Source organism: Aspergillus viridinutans (genome assembly GCF_018404265.1).
Source record: "Aspergillus viridinutans IFM 47045 DNA, scaffold_3, whole genome shotgun sequence".
NCBI lineage: Eukaryota > Fungi > Ascomycota > Eurotiomycetes > Eurotiales > Aspergillaceae > Aspergillus > Aspergillus viridinutans.
The window spans coordinates 3,038,176-3,056,557 of NW_025091219.1; the positions used below are offsets into that span (position 1 = coordinate 3,038,176).

Here is an 18,382-nt window from a genome sequence, read left to right on the forward strand (position 1 = left end):
TATTAGAATAAGATTTTATTAATTCTTACTTAGCTTACTTATAATCTTCTTGCAGTATATAATCTTACTAAAAGAATAGTTAATTATTACCTCTCTTAGGGTAGTAAGGGAATGCTATTAGCTATATCTTAAATAGTATATCTAGCTTAGTTAGTTTAACTAGCTTATCAGCCTTAATCACAGCATTGCTTCCTATAAGGTAAAGAATATAGGTATTCTAGATAATATCTCTATATCTAATAATTATTTTATCTAATAAGTGAGTAATAATAACACTATCTAGTAGAAGATTAACTCCCAGACCCTTATAGCCTAATTAAATAGTGCCTAGAAGGTTGACTACCACTTTAGGGATATAGAGAATATTAGTAATAATAATATATCTAGTATATCCACCTAGATATACAAGATATAAGATAATATCTCTAATAGAATCAGAATATATAACCTACCCTATTACTATCTTAATACCCTATTTGCATGGCTTCCTTAAGCTATCTATGAAGTTTACAGGTGTTATAATAAAGTATTTAGTAGCTTCTAAGTTAATAATCTAGTTATTAGTGCTGGCGTGTAGGCATAGAGCTAGATTAATAATAATAATTACTATCTATATGTCTTTAATATCTTATTCATTTGGTTTAGAGGTAAGGATACTGTTATTATTAATTAAATTATTATTATTAGTAGGGGTAAGGACTCTATTATTATTATTATTAATAGTATAGAAGATAAGCATTGTTTCTTTAAGTATTAAGGTAGTTAAATACTAGCTATTAGGCATCTGTCACACCCTGGGGTCCGTCTCTGCTGTTCTCTGCTAGTCAACTACTTTGGGAATAAGGTGATATAGTCCCTAGACTATATCTAATACTTGCCTAAGGCCTACCACCTTAGTAGCCTAATAATATAATGATATAATAACCTCCTAAAGGTCAAGGATAATCTAAAGATAACATAAGAATAATAATAGTAGAGATAGAAGCAAGGCCTATTAAGTATATATATCTAATAATAAGAGAGTAACTAATAAATTAGACTAGTAAACTTATACTTAAGTAAGTTATTAATATTAAATATAAGGAACTAAACTAAGATCTCTAGATATAATAATAATAAGTATCCTTATATATCCATAGTTCCTCCTGGTGGTATGTTAGTTAGTATATAGTTAATATAGAGGTGGTATATCATATACTCTATTAGTATAGTCTTAGCATACCATTTATATACTAACTAGTCATATATTAGGTATAATCCTTATCTAAGTGATTCTACCTTAGCACCTTAGGGTACTATAGAGTAATTCTAGATAATAATAGAAAGGCTATAGTTATATATAGTTCCTTTACTAAAAACTATAGTCTCCCTGTGGTTTAATAACTAAGGTTTAGTTAGTTATTATCATCCTATAATTCTGCCTATCATGTCTACCTAATACTAGTATAGCTATATTAGTATTATAATATTACCTCCTTCTCTCCTAGTGTTTTATCCTTAAAACTAGTTATAAGGCTGTTATTCCCCTTAGTAAGTAGTATTTTATCTTTAACTATATTTATTTATTATGCCTAAATATTATACTAATACTTTATATAATAGTCCCTGAAAACCCTCTTAAGACTATATTACTGTCTGCACTAAGTAAGAGAAGTATATTTATTATAATAGTTTTATTTTATCTTTTTTATGTGATTATTATCTATTAATAGGTTAAGATTATATAATAGATTAAACTTATTATTATTCTAAATATATGATATGCACTCGCCAGGGTTATTTATATAAGAAGGAATTTTATACTATAAAAGAGTAGGATATTTTAAAATAAGTAGAAGAGAAGATTACTAATAGTATTACTAAGGCTAATAATAAATTTAAGCTTTTATAGCCTAAGTTAGAATAACTCTAAGCTTACTTAGCTAAGGTTTAATTAAAGATTATTATAACCCTTATATAATATTCTTATCTCTAAAAATAATAAAGATTCCTTAAAGAGCATGGTTTTAAGATATCTAAATATAATACTAAATTATTATAGATCTTAGATAAGAAGAAGTCCTCTAGGTAGCCTAATCCTATAGCTAAGGTTAAATAGCTAGCTATAACTTCTAAGAATTCTAATTTTAGTTAGATAATAGTAGAGATTAATTAGATACCTCCTACCTTCTAAGAGAATTTTAATTTCCCTTTAAGTAGTACTATTAAATAAGTTAGTAGTAATTTATTAGATTCTTAATAGGTTCCTATATATTTTCTATAGTATTATATTCTTTCTACTTTATAAGATAGTATAGCTTTCTACTAACTTATCTATAGTTTAGAATTTCTTTAACCTTATACTCTTATTTAGTATTATTATTAATATCTACTTTCTTAGTAATTTTTGCATTTTTTAGTGCTGGTTCTAATAATAAGATATAAAATACTAGATAAATTTTTAATATACTTTTTAGTAGTTATAGTTTATAATTAACTAGTCCTTTTCTTTCTTTAATAACAAAGGGTCTAATTTTCTAATAATCTAATTTCTAACTTAGTTATTTTATTTTAATATTTCTATAGAGCAGGTAAACTTTCCCCCTTTTTTTAAGATCTAGAGTACTCCTATACTTCTTATTATAGTAAATTACTATTTTAAGGTTCATAAATTTAATATCCCTTAAGAGTTAGGTCCTTAAATAATTAATAGTATCTACTAAATCTATAGCTTTATCTACTGTGGGTACTTTATTTTATAGTTCTCTAATTAATATAGGATTATACCTATAGTTAGTAAAGAATAGTGTTTCTCCTATTATTAAGTAAATAGCATTATTATATATAAACTATACTATTAGTAGGTAAACTACCTAATCATCCTATTAGTAATTTATATAGTATTATAGGTATTACTTAACTATCTAGTTTATTTATTCTATTTATCTATTAGCTTATAGATAATATATAGTCATGAGTCTTTGCTTAATCCCTATTAAGTCTATTAATAATTACTAAAATTTTAATATAAATAGTTTATCTCTATCTAATATGATGTATTATGGCATCCTATAATTAATAATTATATATCCTATAAGTAAGCTTATAAGTTGCGATGCTATTATTATTATTATAGTTAGGATTAAATAGATAAATTTTATAAGTCTATTAGTAACTATCATTAGGTAATCATACCCTTTTAACTCTAATAGTAGTCTAATAAAGTTAATAGTAATCTATTTCTATAGTTTCTTTAGTACCTCTAGTAATTATATTTTTCTATATAGCTAATACCTAGCTAGCTTATCTCTAATATAAGTTTTATATTAATAAATATAGCCTTGTACCTTCCTTCTTATATTTAGAAAGTAATAATTCCTTAATATAGCTTTAGCTATCTTCTTAGTTCCTATATAACTATATATTAAATTATTATAATACCTAGTAATAATCTTACTTCTTATATACTCAGGTATATAGATGAGTCCTTACAGGTATATTAACCCTTATTTATTAGTAGTTATATACTTATTATCTACTGAGTTTTTAAGTATTTCTTAAATAATTTTATCTTTTTTTATTACTTTAATAATTTCTTAAATCATTAGGTCCCCTTACAGTTCAATCATTACTGTAAGAGTATAATGGTTATATACTAATAATCCATCCTCCTGTGATTTCAGTTTTAGCTTAATGTTTGCTTTTTGGAGTTCTTATAATACTTTAGTAATATATTTAATATGTTATTCTTCTTCCTTAGAGAAGATCAAGATATCATCTAAATAGACTATTATAAAGAGGTGAAGATATTTATGCAATACTTCTTTAATAAATCTTTTAAAAGATACTAGTATATTAGTTAGCCTGAATAGCATAACTAGATACTTAAAGTATTTAAATTTCATTCTGAATACTATCTTCTATTTATCACCTTCTGTAATCTAAAGGTGATTATAAGTATTAGTAATATCTAATTTTATAAACTATTTTACTCCTTAAATTTAATCTTGGATTTTATGGATTAGTAGAAGTAGATAATAATCTTTAATTATAATTATATTTAGTAGTCTATAGTCCACGCAGAATTATAGACTTCTATCTTTTTTAGGTATAAAAAGTACACTATACCCTACTAGTAAGGTTAATAGTTATATCTTCCTAAGTTATAGCTATTTATTAATATATTCTTTAAGTATCTATAGTTCTTTTTTTAATATTTAGTATATTTTTTTATATACTAGTGATTTCCCTTCCTATAGTAGAATCTTATAGTTATATTTTCTATATTTTAGTAGGATATACTGTTTTAGTTACTTAAATAAGTTCCTATAATTTATGATATTCCTAAGGTAATATTTCTAAGTCTAAATTAGTCTTAGTCCCTAGGTCCTATGTCTAGGTTGTAGCTAGGTCTATATAGGGCCTAGGTCTATAGTCCTAAGTCTATTCTAACCCTAAACTTATATCCTTAAGGATTTTATTTTATAATATTTTACTTATATTATCTAGTATTATAATATCTATATAGTTACTATCTTACTCTAGTGCCTATCCTGATAGCTCTATTATTACTATTCTTTATAATAGCTTAATTACTACTAGTACTACTATTATATTTTAGCTAATTACTATATCTTTTAGTTCACCTTCTAACTACTTAGTACTATTATTAATTTCTTTTAATTTAATATACTATAAGGTCCTAGCCTTCCCTTTAGCCTGGTCCTATTATAGATATTTATAGTTAAACTATAAACTTCCTATCTTCTAGTTAATTACTAGGTTATAATTCTTAAGCTATAGAATCCCTAATACTATATTATACTATCCTATTAGTACTATATTAAAGTTTAGTTATTTAAAATATCCTAATATAACTATGGGTATGGTTCCTAATTTAGTTATAATTAAGAGTATTCCTAAATTTTCTCTATTTAGATCTATAATTAGTTTAGGTACTATCTTTATAATTCCTAGAAACCCTAGCTTCTTTATAAATCCTAGATTTATATAGTTCCCTATTACTCCTAAGTTAATTATTACTTAGGTTAATTAACTTAGGATATAAGTTTAGAGCTTTAAGTATTTTTCTTATTATACTTTAGTTACTATAAGGTATAAGTACTTAGTATTCTATTAAAATAGTTAAAGGTTTCTTAATAATATAAGAAAATATCCTCCTTCTAACTTTCCCTAATAGTATATTATATACTAGTCTTTAAAATATATAGTTTAATATATTATATTATATTTTTAGTGTCTTCTGTACCCTCTGTAGAAGTATTTAAGTCTCTAATAAGGATAATTAATATTTTCTTTTATAACTACTAGCACTACTAGCTAAAACTTTACTATATACTTATTATTATAGTAGTTAGTATAGTTATTACTATAATAAGTAAGCTATAGTACTTTATAATATCTTAGATATCCTTAGAAATATTTATATAAGCACTATATATAATTATATACCCTATAAAATAGTCCTAGTAGTCTTTTTTCTAATACCCTTCTAAGCTTATAAAAGTACTTATTTAGCTATTACTTATATTTATTATATCTCTATAGATATTTAGTGTATCTACTAGTATATAGATCCTAGGACTTAGCTTAGGTCTAATATTCTAGGTTCTAATATATATATCCTCTTACTTCTTATTTAACTTTCTTAAGAATTTATATATTTAGTTAGTATACTTCTAGTTCTACTAACTATTTTCTATCTAATTATTATAGCTATACTATATAATAATCTGCTTTATTATTATCTCTTAGGGAATTTTTCTAAGGTATCTTAGTAATCTTATAAGGCTACTTCTTATTAGGATTAAGGCTTACTTACTAAGTTCTATACTTTTTATTAAGTAGATTAATAGGTTAGTTAATTATAGTCTAATCTATTATAGGAAAGTCTACTTAATCTAGCTCTTTATAGTTAGTCTTTTCTTTATTAATATTAATAGCCTAATATTTCTTATTTTCAGTAAGCTTTATCTATTTATAAATAAGTTTTTTAGGTATAATATTTTCTTACTTAATAGAACTATACCTATTACTAGTTAGTAAATCTTAATTAATTACTATAAGTATACTAGGTTCTTTAGCAGGCTAATTACTTTTTATACTTCTATACTTTATAAAGTCTTCCTCTTAAAGCTCCTTCTTAATTTTATTATTATTAAGAGTTATATATTCTTTAAATAATTTTTATAGCTACTTATTACTCCTCTTCTTTAGAGTTATAGTGCTAGTTATGTTATAAGCTCCTTTTTTTATAGTATAGAATTCTACTATTACCCTAAGCTATTTCTTATTTCTATACTACTAACCCTTCCTAGGTTCTTACTTATAGTCTTTTAATATATATTCTAGTTTCCTATAATAGAAATATAACTTATTATATTATTACTATTCTCTTTCCTCCTTAGAAAGTGCTAATTATATTATATCTAATTCTATTAGTTATAGCCTATAAGAATCTAAATATCCTTAGCTTCTTAGCTAAGCTAGCCTCCTATTATTTAATTAATAATTTATAGTATATCTATTACTAAAACTTCCCTAGTTTCATTCCTTCCTATACATAGTAAAGTTATAAAGTTTATTATTAATCTTAACTACTTACTTAATTATTTTACTTAATATTTTTAGTTAATCTATCTAGATTAGTTTCTCCTAGATATCTATCTTTAACCCTTCTTTAAAATATACTATGTACACATCTGCATCCTAATCTAAATAAGCTATAATCTATTAAAACTTTAAGGCATAATTATTTACAGACCCTATCTATTTAAGTTACTATAATTATCTTTCTATATTTTATTCTTTATTAATATTACTAAATATTCCTTTAAGTCATTTCTTAAACTCTTTATAACTAGTAAATATTATAATAGTCTTATCATCTTATAAGTCTTTAGTATGTATCTGGTAGTCTCTTATAAAGGGTTTAAACTAATTAAACACAGGTCTAGTAAGATATATAGCTATAAATAAGACCTTATTAGATTTATTAATAAGTACCTTATAATTCATTTATATATATATATCTATCTGTGTTAAGAATGCGCGTAGTTTAGATCATATTCTATTAAATAGTTCTAGAGGTCAGACCTTAATAGGTTTAACTATAAGTCAACCTTCTAATTATTAAATATGCTCCTAGAGCTATTCTACTATTCCTATCAGACCCTTAACTATAGTCTAAGATTATATAGTTATTTACTACTATAGTGCTACCCTTCTAATATTTAAGCTAGTAGGGGTTAATGCATTTCCTGCTATAATATTTAATATTAAGAGTTAATTAAACTTCCTAAAGTAATTTATACTATATAGTATTTAATTTATTATACCCTAGGGTCTATCTCTACTATTCTCTGCTAGTTAACTACTTTAGAAATAAGGTAATATAGTCCCTAGACTATATCTAATACTTATCTAAGGCCTACCACCTTAGTAGCCTAATAATATAATAATATAATAACCTCCTAAAGGTTAAGGATAATCTAAAGATAATATAAGAATAATAATAGTAGAGATAGAAGTAAGGCCTATTAAGTATATATACTTAATAGTAAGAGAGTAACTAATAAATTAGACTAGTGAACTTATACTTAAGTAAGTTATTAATATTAAATATAAGAAACTAAACTAAGATCTCTAGGTATAATAGTAATAAGTATTCTTATATATCTATAGTTCCTCCTAGTGGTATGTTAGTTAGTATATAGTTAATATAGAGATAGTATATTATATACTCTATTAGTATAGTCTTAGCATACCATTTATATACTAACTAGTTATATATTAGATATAATCCTTATCTAAGTAATTCCACCTTAGCACCTCAGGGCACTATAGAGTAATTCTAGGTAATGATAGAAAGGCTATAATTATATATAATTCCTTTACTAAAAACTATAGTCTCCCTGCAGTTTAATGACTAAGATTTGGTTAGTTATTATCATCCCATAATTCTGCCTGTCATGTCCGCCTAACACTAGCGCGGCTGTGTTGGTGTTGTAACAGCATCTTATTATCTGTGCCTATTGCATGAGCATAATTATAATTATTAGATTAATTAGATAAAGACTTCTTATTAGGCTTCTTATCTGGATTTAACTCCTAGTAGTCAGGCTTCTTATAGCCTATTTTGCTATAATAGTGACACTTCTAGTTCTTCCTGGTTTCCCAGGGAACCTTGCTATTAGAATCTTTCTAGTTATTTAAATTAGAATTAGAATTAGATTAATTTAACTAATTTAATTAGTTTAATTTATTCTTAGAATTACTACCCTTCTAAGCTAGCTTCTTCCCTTTCTATACTTTTATAATATTTATAGATAATATATTAAACTTCATATATATCTCCTTCTAAATAAGAATCTATATAATACTATTAAATATAGCAGTTTTCTTATTATAGTAACTATTAAGATAAGATATAAGAAATATCTCCTATATCTTACTAAGATTATAGAGTAAGAATTAGATCTTAGTAGATTTAGGAAGCTACTTACCTTCCTTAAGGCTATAATTAAATTTATTAAGTGCTTATAATAGTTTTAATATATAATCTTAGACTCTATTATAGCTATTATATACTATATTTATAGCCGTCTGCAGCCCCTTAAAAGACTAGATATCTACTATTATATTATATTTTATATTAAGATAATCCTAAATAGCTTTAGATAATTCTAAATTAATTACTTTATATCTAATAGTATAAGAAAGAGTAGAATAGATAGTACTATAAGCCTTATTATCTATCTTCTCCTAATCTTAAATTACCTTTTTAATTCTCTCTTACTACTTAGAAAGCTTAATATTATTAGATAATCTAGTCTAATAGCCTACTTCTTATAGCTCTAGCTTCTTATAAGTTCTATTAATAGTCTACTAGACCCCCTAGCTATACAGGTAAGTCTTTATAGCTTTAGATTATATTTAGTAGGAATCTGCACCTATAAGTAATAGTAGCTTATTAAGATCTACTTAAGGCATCTTAAAGGAAGGTTTAAATAAAAGAATAAGGTTTTAGATACATCCCTCAAGAGAATAAGGTTTTAGATATATCTAAGGGTAACTGTAAAGGCTTGGCTACAGCCCAGCCACTTAATTATGCGGCCACCCCTTGCATCCTAATTATTTTCAACCTCCTGTTTTCATACCTTGAGCTGCTTTTGAATCATCGCTGAATGCATCTAGGATAGACAGTAAAGATAAATAGTATTCCCCTTATCTAATATTTAAGAAGACAAGGATTAGTTTTGTTATGAACTGATCTACTACTCTCTACCATTCTTTTCTATTGATTATCATCACCAATTCTTACCTAGTCAACAGGTTATCTACCCTGCGACGTAGATCCTTACAGTAACTGCTGGGCTTCTGCACCTATAAGGATTCTTAAATATAAGAACCCTTGCAGGGCCCCATTAATTAAGGTAATAAAAGGACAGTTTCTATCTTAGGTGGAATGTCTAGCCCAGATAAATATTTTAGGTGGAATATTCACTAAAAGAGGCTTTTAAAAGTAAAAAGTAGTAAAATAGCTTAAGGAAAGAACTTAGGAATAATTCCCCAGAGCTCTCTAAGAGGCTCTGGGCTTATAACCTATAGAATAAGTAGAGAGAGGTTCAGAATATGAAGATATTTTTATTAATTCATTATATATGTAAATCTATGTTTACTATTGTATAGTGGAAGGAGCTATCTACTAAGCAAGATCACGTGATCAGATCTCCGCCATACCAAGTATGGCCACAGAAATGAGGCAGACCATGATCATGTACAGTTGATCAATCATAGAGATGTGTATGATATTCGGACATGTATATATCAGGGACAGATTAGCTGAATCAAGCGTGACTTGTCTTTTGCCATGGCTCTACTAGATAGACTTGACGGGGACACGATTATGTGTCTTGTAAACTTAAGTATCAGTTCCATATTCACCCTACAGCTATGGTCTGCTGTTTGTTGGGGAGGGTCCATGGCTCTTAGTTAAGTATCTGGCAGGTTTTCCTAAGGGTCCAGTCACCAAATCGGCGTCTGCAATGGACTGAATATATCTGCAAGTATTGAGCTACCCCTTCAGTGGCCTGCCAGAACACTATATATATTATTTGGGATTTTGTGAGGTCCGAAGAGAGGAAAGAGGGTTGAAGCCAGTGTGATAGAAGATATACTCATGAATAGAGGCCAAGATCTAATACTTTGGATATTAATAGAATTGACGCTAAAGCTTAAACATCCTGTAAAGGAGAGGAGGGTTATAGATATATAATAGGTATATTTATAACTTAGAATTTAAATATATTACTTCTTTTTATAATTAAATAGCTTAATTAATGATTTCTATAGCTAGGTAAATCAGTGAATAAACTTCTCTGCGACCTCTTGAAGAACCTCACCCACGGATGACCCTGCAAGAACAAGAACAACCGAAACATTCACTCCAACCTCCCTGGAAAACCATCCAGCCAACTGTGCCGCTACTATAGAGTCAACACCAAGTTCGTTGAACAGGGTGTCCTCAGTGATCTGTGCCGCAGACTGCAGCAGCGCCTGGAGATATCTGGTAAAGTGCTGGCTCAGGATACCTCGTACAACCGTGACGGCTGACGCATTTTGTTTGACACGCTCGAGTTGAACTCTTAACGGGGGTTCCTCTGCGTCTGCTGTGACGTCAAGATTTTCTTGCCTTGCTTTCCTTGACAAGGCAAGCATATTAGACATTGTCGGGTTGAACGAGTGGCTGGCTTCCCATAATTTATACTCTGTACTGCAGGTATCAGGACAGAGTCCAGCTGTAACCACACGAAATCTGCTACCAGCAGGATCTCCAGCGAGGACCGCCTCCGCAAGAATCTCCGATATGTCGTCCCCGTCTAACGCATCAATATTCAATCCGGGCCCAAGGCAAAGTACACTTGCGGGAAGACCGGACATTGCTCTATGATGAGCAAGTGCTGAGAGATATTCAGTTACGGCGTACTGTTGCGGATCTTGTTTGACCGGGCAGCGACCAACCCCCAAAAAGAAGTCTAGATTGGGGGAGTCATAAAGCTGCGACAGAGCTTTGGCCGTCTCGATGGTGTTCGCTAGCGCCATATCAGGCGTGATACCAGTATCAATTTCGCAGCTGAACACAATCCCCTGGACCGACGGCAAGGATAGAATTCCGCGGATCGCAAGCACAGTGTGTACAAGATCTTCCTTTGGGGGGACTCTGATGACTTCTGCGCCACCAGATGTAATAGCGGATACCCACTGAGCCTTTTCGGAGAATCGTGAGACAAGAACTAGATGCTTCGCGCCATGTGAGACCAGCCATTCGGCGACAACCCTTCCCAGGGCATCGGGAAGCCACCAGAGAACATACGTGCTCTGCGGGGATAGAGACACCCCATCGGTCGCTGGGTGGATCTGTGCTCTGATCGGCGTTCCCTCATCCGCTAACCAATCAATCACAGTTGCCGGCCCTAGATCAACGTCTCCGGAAAGTGATTTGGCCACGGAGCATACCGGGAAAGTCGCGTCCTTCGGGTAGAACCATCCAGATACACTCTCTAGGGCAGCGGGAATACTGGACGCAGGAACATGTGTTTGTGAATGTGCCATCGCTGTGGCCTGATAGAATGAACCGATATTAAAATGCCGAGTACTCGGAAACAAGCTGCGGATACGATTCTGCCCGTTGTCGTTGTTGGCGTGATGAAAAACAACCGCCCTCACTTTAGATACTGGGAGCATTTGCCTTAGTCGATGAGTAGGCGTACGCTCAGGGATATAAATCATACCCTGTTTCTTGGCTTTGGCCGTCGCCTTGTGCGTGATGGCCAGTATCTCGATCTTATGCATGGGTGCAAGTGAATTTAGGATGCGGAGGCAGGTAACATCAGGTTCCAAAAGCAATATTACAGAACCGGGTTCTGTCTGCGATAGGACCCCTTTTGCGACCAACATACCCACTGTATTCGCAAGGAAACCAGGTTCTTCTGCGGCGGAAATAGTTGGGGGTACGACCCAACACCATGAAGAGGGAGTACGTACCCGCGTCGCATTGCGGTCAGAGAGTGCGAGGACGCGGCAGGAGCCACCCTTTCCTGCCAGAGGATACTCAGGGTTGTTATGCCTGGAAGCTACTCCTATCGAGAGATAGCAATCCCCAACCCCTTGAATGTTGATACTGTGTGCTGTGGAGAAATGAACCTTGACTTCGACGGTGGTCGTGGAGATACCAGGTAGGGGTCGGGTGGACTGGTATGCATGGAGGCGAGCAGTTCGCGTCTCAACAGTTTCTACATGTTCAAGTTGCAGGACAGAATATTGCTTGTCCCGGTTGAGGAAAACAACGTCTTCAACATGAAGGTGGGCAGCCAGGCGCCGCTGATTCATACGTTCGGAATATGTATGGCGCGGCACAAGCAGAACACCTTCCTCAGACAGTCGCAGCTGGGACTCTAGAGGCGGACCAGTTGTTGTGCTTGAACTGTCTCGAGCATCAGCACGGACGAGGTGCATCAGGAGCCTCGCCACAGTACGGACATTTTCCTTGGAGGCCGAACTAGAGGGGAGCTCGAGGTACTGGAAGATTGTGTCCGGATGCTCCATGGAGAGACCACGGAGAAGGCCTGCTGTAACGGCTTTGGAGAGGGAGTCGGTCATTCTAGCGTCGGAGCGAGACGTAACCCAGAGTAGTCTGCTCGCGCCAGCGAACAATCGTCGTAGTATTCTGGTCTCCTCTCCGGGGCTCGAACAATCTCTTGGTTTGGAAGAGTCCGTAACGACAACCACCACCGGCGCAGGCCTCCCCTTCGTAAATTCAATCTTGCTGATATCCTCGACCAGCACCATACGTCGAAAGCTTTCATGGACAGCGAGCCAAGTTCGATCCATCCACGTCCTCCGCGCCGCTGCAATCACCAAATCGGAATTTTGGTTCGATGGCACAGAAAGGTTTGGCATGAGGTGAACCGTGGAATCACCAGCCTGGCATACCACGATCGAGAGGCCGGATATTGCCTCGTCATGAATTGGGGTTATGCTATCGATTCCACTGAAACCGTGATCGATGAGGAGATCCTTCCACGTCTCGCGGGTGCGGACAGGCCCATGAGATGGGTGTTCTGCATCATTATCTTGCCAAGCGCTTAATGGGAGCAGGAGGTTTCGGTGAATCAAGTGGGGATTGGTATCTTCAAGAACGAGGAGGTAACCCCCTATTTTGAGGAGGCGGCGAAGCATGGTGAGGGTGTTGGTCAAGGACTTTGTCTTGTAGAGGGCTTGATGAACAATGACGAGGTCGACAGAATCTGGTTCAAAGGACTGGTTTTCGAGATCCTTTTCCTGGATAAATGGTTGTGCAGGTGGCTTCGTGCTCTGTGCCATCATCGACCTGTTGATGACTGCCCGTGTATAGGTTTTGTAGGCAGTCCCAATCTCCCTCAGCACGCGGCTTGTCACTCGATCCGTCCCACTAGTTGTCACCTCTAGAATATTCATCTCAGGATAAAGCGCTGCCAACTGTCCTATCAGCGACACGAATCGGTCATACCATGGGGCGAAATCCTGCAAATTCGCGGCGTAGTACTGGTCCAGAAGCTCAACAGTAGGAACATGAGTCTCGCAGTCAGAATCAAATATGCTTTTCCACTCCTCACTGATTGTCGCAAGAGGGCCAAGTGCAGGTGAGCAGATATTCTCCAGTTTTCTTTCCAACCACTCCGGTCGACAGACGGGATTCATACCCCCCTTGACATGGGCTAGGACACGGTGGGCCCAGTTTAAAAACGCAGCCTTTGCTCCTGAGAGCCCCTTCTGATACTTCTGCGCATGTTTCTCACATAGATCTCGCAGATGCAGAAGAGCGAGCTGCTCACGCCCCATCAGCGTACTGACGGCCCCCGGCCGGCATAACACTTTTCCCCCTGCTGCTGCGCTGGGTTGAAGAGGTATCCAGTCCATCCTGCTAAACAGGCTCGGTAGGGTGGGATGATTCGCCGTTCGATTTAGGTGAAGTCCTTCACATGATACCACACACTCATCGTTTGACCGGAAAATGTCTATCGCACCGGTGATTTCGCCTGGAGCTTTGGTAAGGACTGCGGCGTCAATGGTCAGTATTTCACTGTCTGCCAGTCGCATAGTCGGGTTAATAGCCAGGTAAGAGATCTTTGTGATTCTGTACAGTGACTTGGTTACTTTGTCCACCATTCTGGAAATTGAGGCTGCTAAGAGTGTCCGGAACGCGTGGTCGATCGTAGCGGGGTGGATGTGTAAGGCTGGCTGATTCTTGCTGTCTGGATGGGTCATTGTGGCCGAAGCCGCTTTTCGATTGCAAGAAAGGGTAGAGAAACGTTTGAAATCACCAGCGTTGTCGTGGCCGAGAGCAGATAGATGGGAGTAGAATTCGCTGACATCCATCGGGTTGAGCACTGCTGGTGGGAATCGGGCAGGCAGAGCTTGGGCATCAGGCGCGCCGTATGTGGTTTTGAATCGGCCGGAGGCCACGCGACAGAGCTCTCCATGAACAGCTGCTTGACAAGTAAATCTTCCTGTTGCGCCGGGTCCGTCTGATTCTACCTCCACAGCGCACAGTGTCTCAAGCCCAGCCTGGTAAGATGGGACAGGTACATCTTGGTAGATTTCAAGTTCATGAAGCTCGATTACTTGCACTGGAGATGCCTCTGCCAGCGCAATAGCTGCTTCAATCATCATGGCGGCATACGTTGCCGGTGGAAGAACGGGCTTCCCATTCAGCCTATACCCATGCAGCCAAGGGAGCTCCTCAGGGCGTAAGTAGTTCCTCCAACGACGCTCTCCCTGGCCAGAAGTCGGAAGCACTCCACCTAACAACGCATTGGGCGGATTGCGGGCATGTAGACGAGCTCGGGATAATCTCGACTCGGCCCAGTAGGTCTGGCTATGGTCAAAGGGGTAACGTGGCAGGCCCTTTACCACAACTCCTGAAGCATTGGTATTGAATGCGTCGACATATGCCTGTACGTCAAGCGCCCCAGGACCAAAAAGTGTCCACAGGTCCCCAATCGCCGCAGCAAAAGATTGAATGCCCGATTCTGCTCGCTTTGCTAGGCATAGGTACGGCATGTCTGTTGGCCTTGACATCTTCTCGAGAATCTGGCGCACTGGTCCACGCATCACAGGATGTGGACCAACCTCAATGACACAGTCATACTTTGTCTCCCGAGATTGGAGCGCAACAGCAACCGCTTGCGAGAAAGAAACCGACTTCAGCATATTGGCTACCCAGTATTCACTTGCTTGATCATCCGACGTGACACTAAGGTCCACCCCGGGGTACACAGTCGAGAACCAGCGCACCGGCGAGCTCGGCTTCTTTGGTTGAATTTTGCAAGCTTTCAACGCCCGCCTGTATACCTCCGCGCTCACCTGCATATGATGCGAATGGTACGCAGTATCAACATGGAGAGGGTGCACAGCTTGTCCCAAACTAGAAAGCAACCAGGCGAGTTCGTCGATGGCCTCAAGGTCGCCGGAGAGCGTCACACTTGTAGGGGAGTTGTAGGCAGCGATTTGAATCTTTCCGACATATTGAGGGAAGTCGCAGATTGCCTCTGCTTGTTTCCAATTGAGCATCACGGCGATCATGCTCCCAGGACTTTGTTGGTGTTGAGACTGTTGAATCGCCCATCCTCGTAGATAGGCAACCCGGATCGTGTCTGCGAGGTCGAGCTTTCCAGCAGCATACGCGGCGGCGATCTCGCCAGAGGAGTGGCCGATCACGCTATCAAATTTGAGCCCAAGGTTGCGAAGGAGGTTACATTGGACGATCTGAATGGCCGTGCGGAGGGGTTGTGAGATGCTAGCTTCATGGATACGCGAGTCTGAGTCGGGGGCTGCCAGTTCAGACATGAGGTCGAAATTGGGCCGGTACTGTAGAGGTAGCGTATTGAGGGCTTGCTGCATATCGGCCATCCATTTCTGGGCCTGCGGACATGTCCTGATGAGATCGAGGCCCATCTGCGGCCACTGTGCCCCCTGGCCAGTAAATATGCCCAGGATACGGGAGCTACGATGAGACTGGACATGGCGACGAGAGTTGGCGGGCATGTGCCCACTGGATTGGCCGAATATCTCTTGTGTAATTTGGTCTCTGAGCTCGTCTGCTGAGGTGGCAGTAAATATTACGTGGTATTTATGACATGAACGTCGTGTCATCAGGGTCAAAGCCAGGTCCGTGGGATTGATCATTCGGTTATCATCGAGAAATTCGTGGAGACCCCTGAGCAGCATTCGCAGTGAGAGTGCAGAGGCTGCCGAAACAGCAAAAGGGAGAACGCAAGAATCCCCTTCATCCTCTTTGGAGCGCCGAGGCGAGGACGGGGGCGCATAGCTTTCGAGAATGGCGTGAACATTAGCACCGCCAAAGCCAAATGAATTCACCGAAGCGCGGCGAGGTACCCCGGGTGGCAGGCTCGGCCACGGGACACGTTCATCTGGCACTCGCAGTCGAGATAGGTAAGGTACGATCCGAGGGTTGGGTGAGGATAGCAGCAGGTTCGGAGCAATCTCCCCATGCTGCAAGCACAATGACGCCTTGATCAGCCCAGCCAAGCCAGCTGTCGCTTCTGTATGACCAATCACAGTCTTAACCGAACCAACATGCAGGACTTGAGAGTCTTTTGGTGCGGCATCCCCAAAGAAAGCCCCATAAATGGCACTGGCTTCCTGGGGGTCTCCTGCTTGCGTCCCCGTCCCGTGTGCCTCGAAATATTGGCATCTGTGCTGGGCATTCTTTGGGTCCAGGCCGATACTGGCATAAGTCGACTCGATCAGTCGCTGCTGTGCTTCTCCGTTCGGCATCGTGATGCCCATTGTCTGACCGTCGCTGTTCACACCTGTAGCCCGAATGACACATTCAACCTCGTCCCCTGCAGCGATAGCATCGCTCAGTCGTTTTAGAACCACCGAGGCGACCCCCTCTCCTCGCGCGTAGCCATCGGCGGATACATCCCACATCCGTGACCGGCCCGTAGCAGACAGCATCCCTGTTTTTGCGTCGGCCATATAGGGGTTGGGAGACAGAATTAGATTACTCCCCACCGCGACAGCCATCGCACAGTCACCTTTCCGTAATGCCTCGACAGCCAGATGAACAGCCAGCAAGCTGGAGGAGCACCCGGTGTCCACAGAAAATGATGGCCCAGTCCAGTTGAAAAAGTATGAGATTCGGTTTGCCATGATCGCAGGTGAGTTCCCGGTGACCGTGTATGGAGGAATCGAATCTGGATCGGCAAATTGTATCTGGCTGTAATCGGTACGGAGGAAGCCACAGTAGACCCCCGTAGGCGATCCCTGCAAGGCATCGAGTCTATGCCCGCCGGCATCGAGAGAATCGTAAACTGTCTCCAGAAGCAGGCGTTGTTGCGGATCCAAGGCAGCTGCTTCTGCTGGGGAGATGTTGAAGAAAGGAGCGTCAAAGGCTCGTATATCTTCCTCTAGGAAATACGACTCGGTCACGCTTGTCGCGCCGTGCTGTTGACTGTTTGGATGGTAAAATGCATCCACGTTGAATCGGCCACTGGGAACTTTGGAGGCGACGTTTCGCGGATTCCGAATGAGATCCCAGAGACGAGCTGGTGAGGAGGAGGATCCAGGAAAGCGACATCCTGTTCCGACAATGGCTATGGGTTCGAGAGACATTAGAAAAAAAAGCGATGTAGAGTGATAAAATCAGAATCAGAAAGCAGACGAGAGAGTGACTCCATCAATATTAATCGGCTTGGGAGGCCATTCGGCTAAGTCGATCCCCTTGCGCGTTCACGATGCATGATGTATTTATGCAAGGGTTGCACCTTCTTGGAAAGTCCAGACTTGTGTCGCAAATATGGTCCGCTATGGATTCGAGGATTCTAACCGCCAACCTCCTTCCTCGATTCACATCTCTACTGCTGCGCCTCGATATATCCCAACTGATCACATCAACCCCCTGGATCTGAATGAGGAGCAAGCGCGCTACGGTCAGCGAGGACTACGACAAAAGACCCCCACAACCCCCCCTTACCTTACTCCACTAGTAGTTTCTCCTCGCTTCAAATGATGCGAATGAACTCAACTCGCTCGACAGCCAGTTATCTTTGTATGTCGTTGAGGAATGTTGATTTGCGCGTGCGGCACTGATATCTGTATCGCCATCGCCATCGCCATAGCCACCAGGTTTCACAGGGCTCTCGTGTCAAGACAGTGCTCAGAAGCAAGGGCAGATTGCAGACGACGACAGTTAAAGCTTTGCAAGAGAACATACCCGTCACGACCCCCGTGGGAATTTGCCTTGAGTATTGAACAGCGCATCTAGCCTCCCTCTCCTACTTGCAGTCATCCCTATAACACCCTAAATACAACCTCC

At 37.9% G+C, this 18,382-nt stretch overlaps 1 protein-coding gene across 1 annotated transcript; it reads right to left on the bottom strand.

The window, feature by feature from the left end:
• Positions 1-10,362: 10,362 nt before the first annotated feature.
• Positions 10,363-17,679, bottom strand: Aspvir_005973 (type I iterative polyketide synthase; the record flags this gene model as incomplete). Its single annotated transcript, XM_043269183.1, has 1 exon — positions 10,363-17,679. The coding sequence occupies one exon, from the start codon at positions 17,677-17,679 to the stop codon at positions 10,363-10,365; it is 7,317 nt and encodes a 2,438-aa protein (XP_043125118.1).
• Positions 17,680-18,382: the final 703 nt, after the last annotated feature.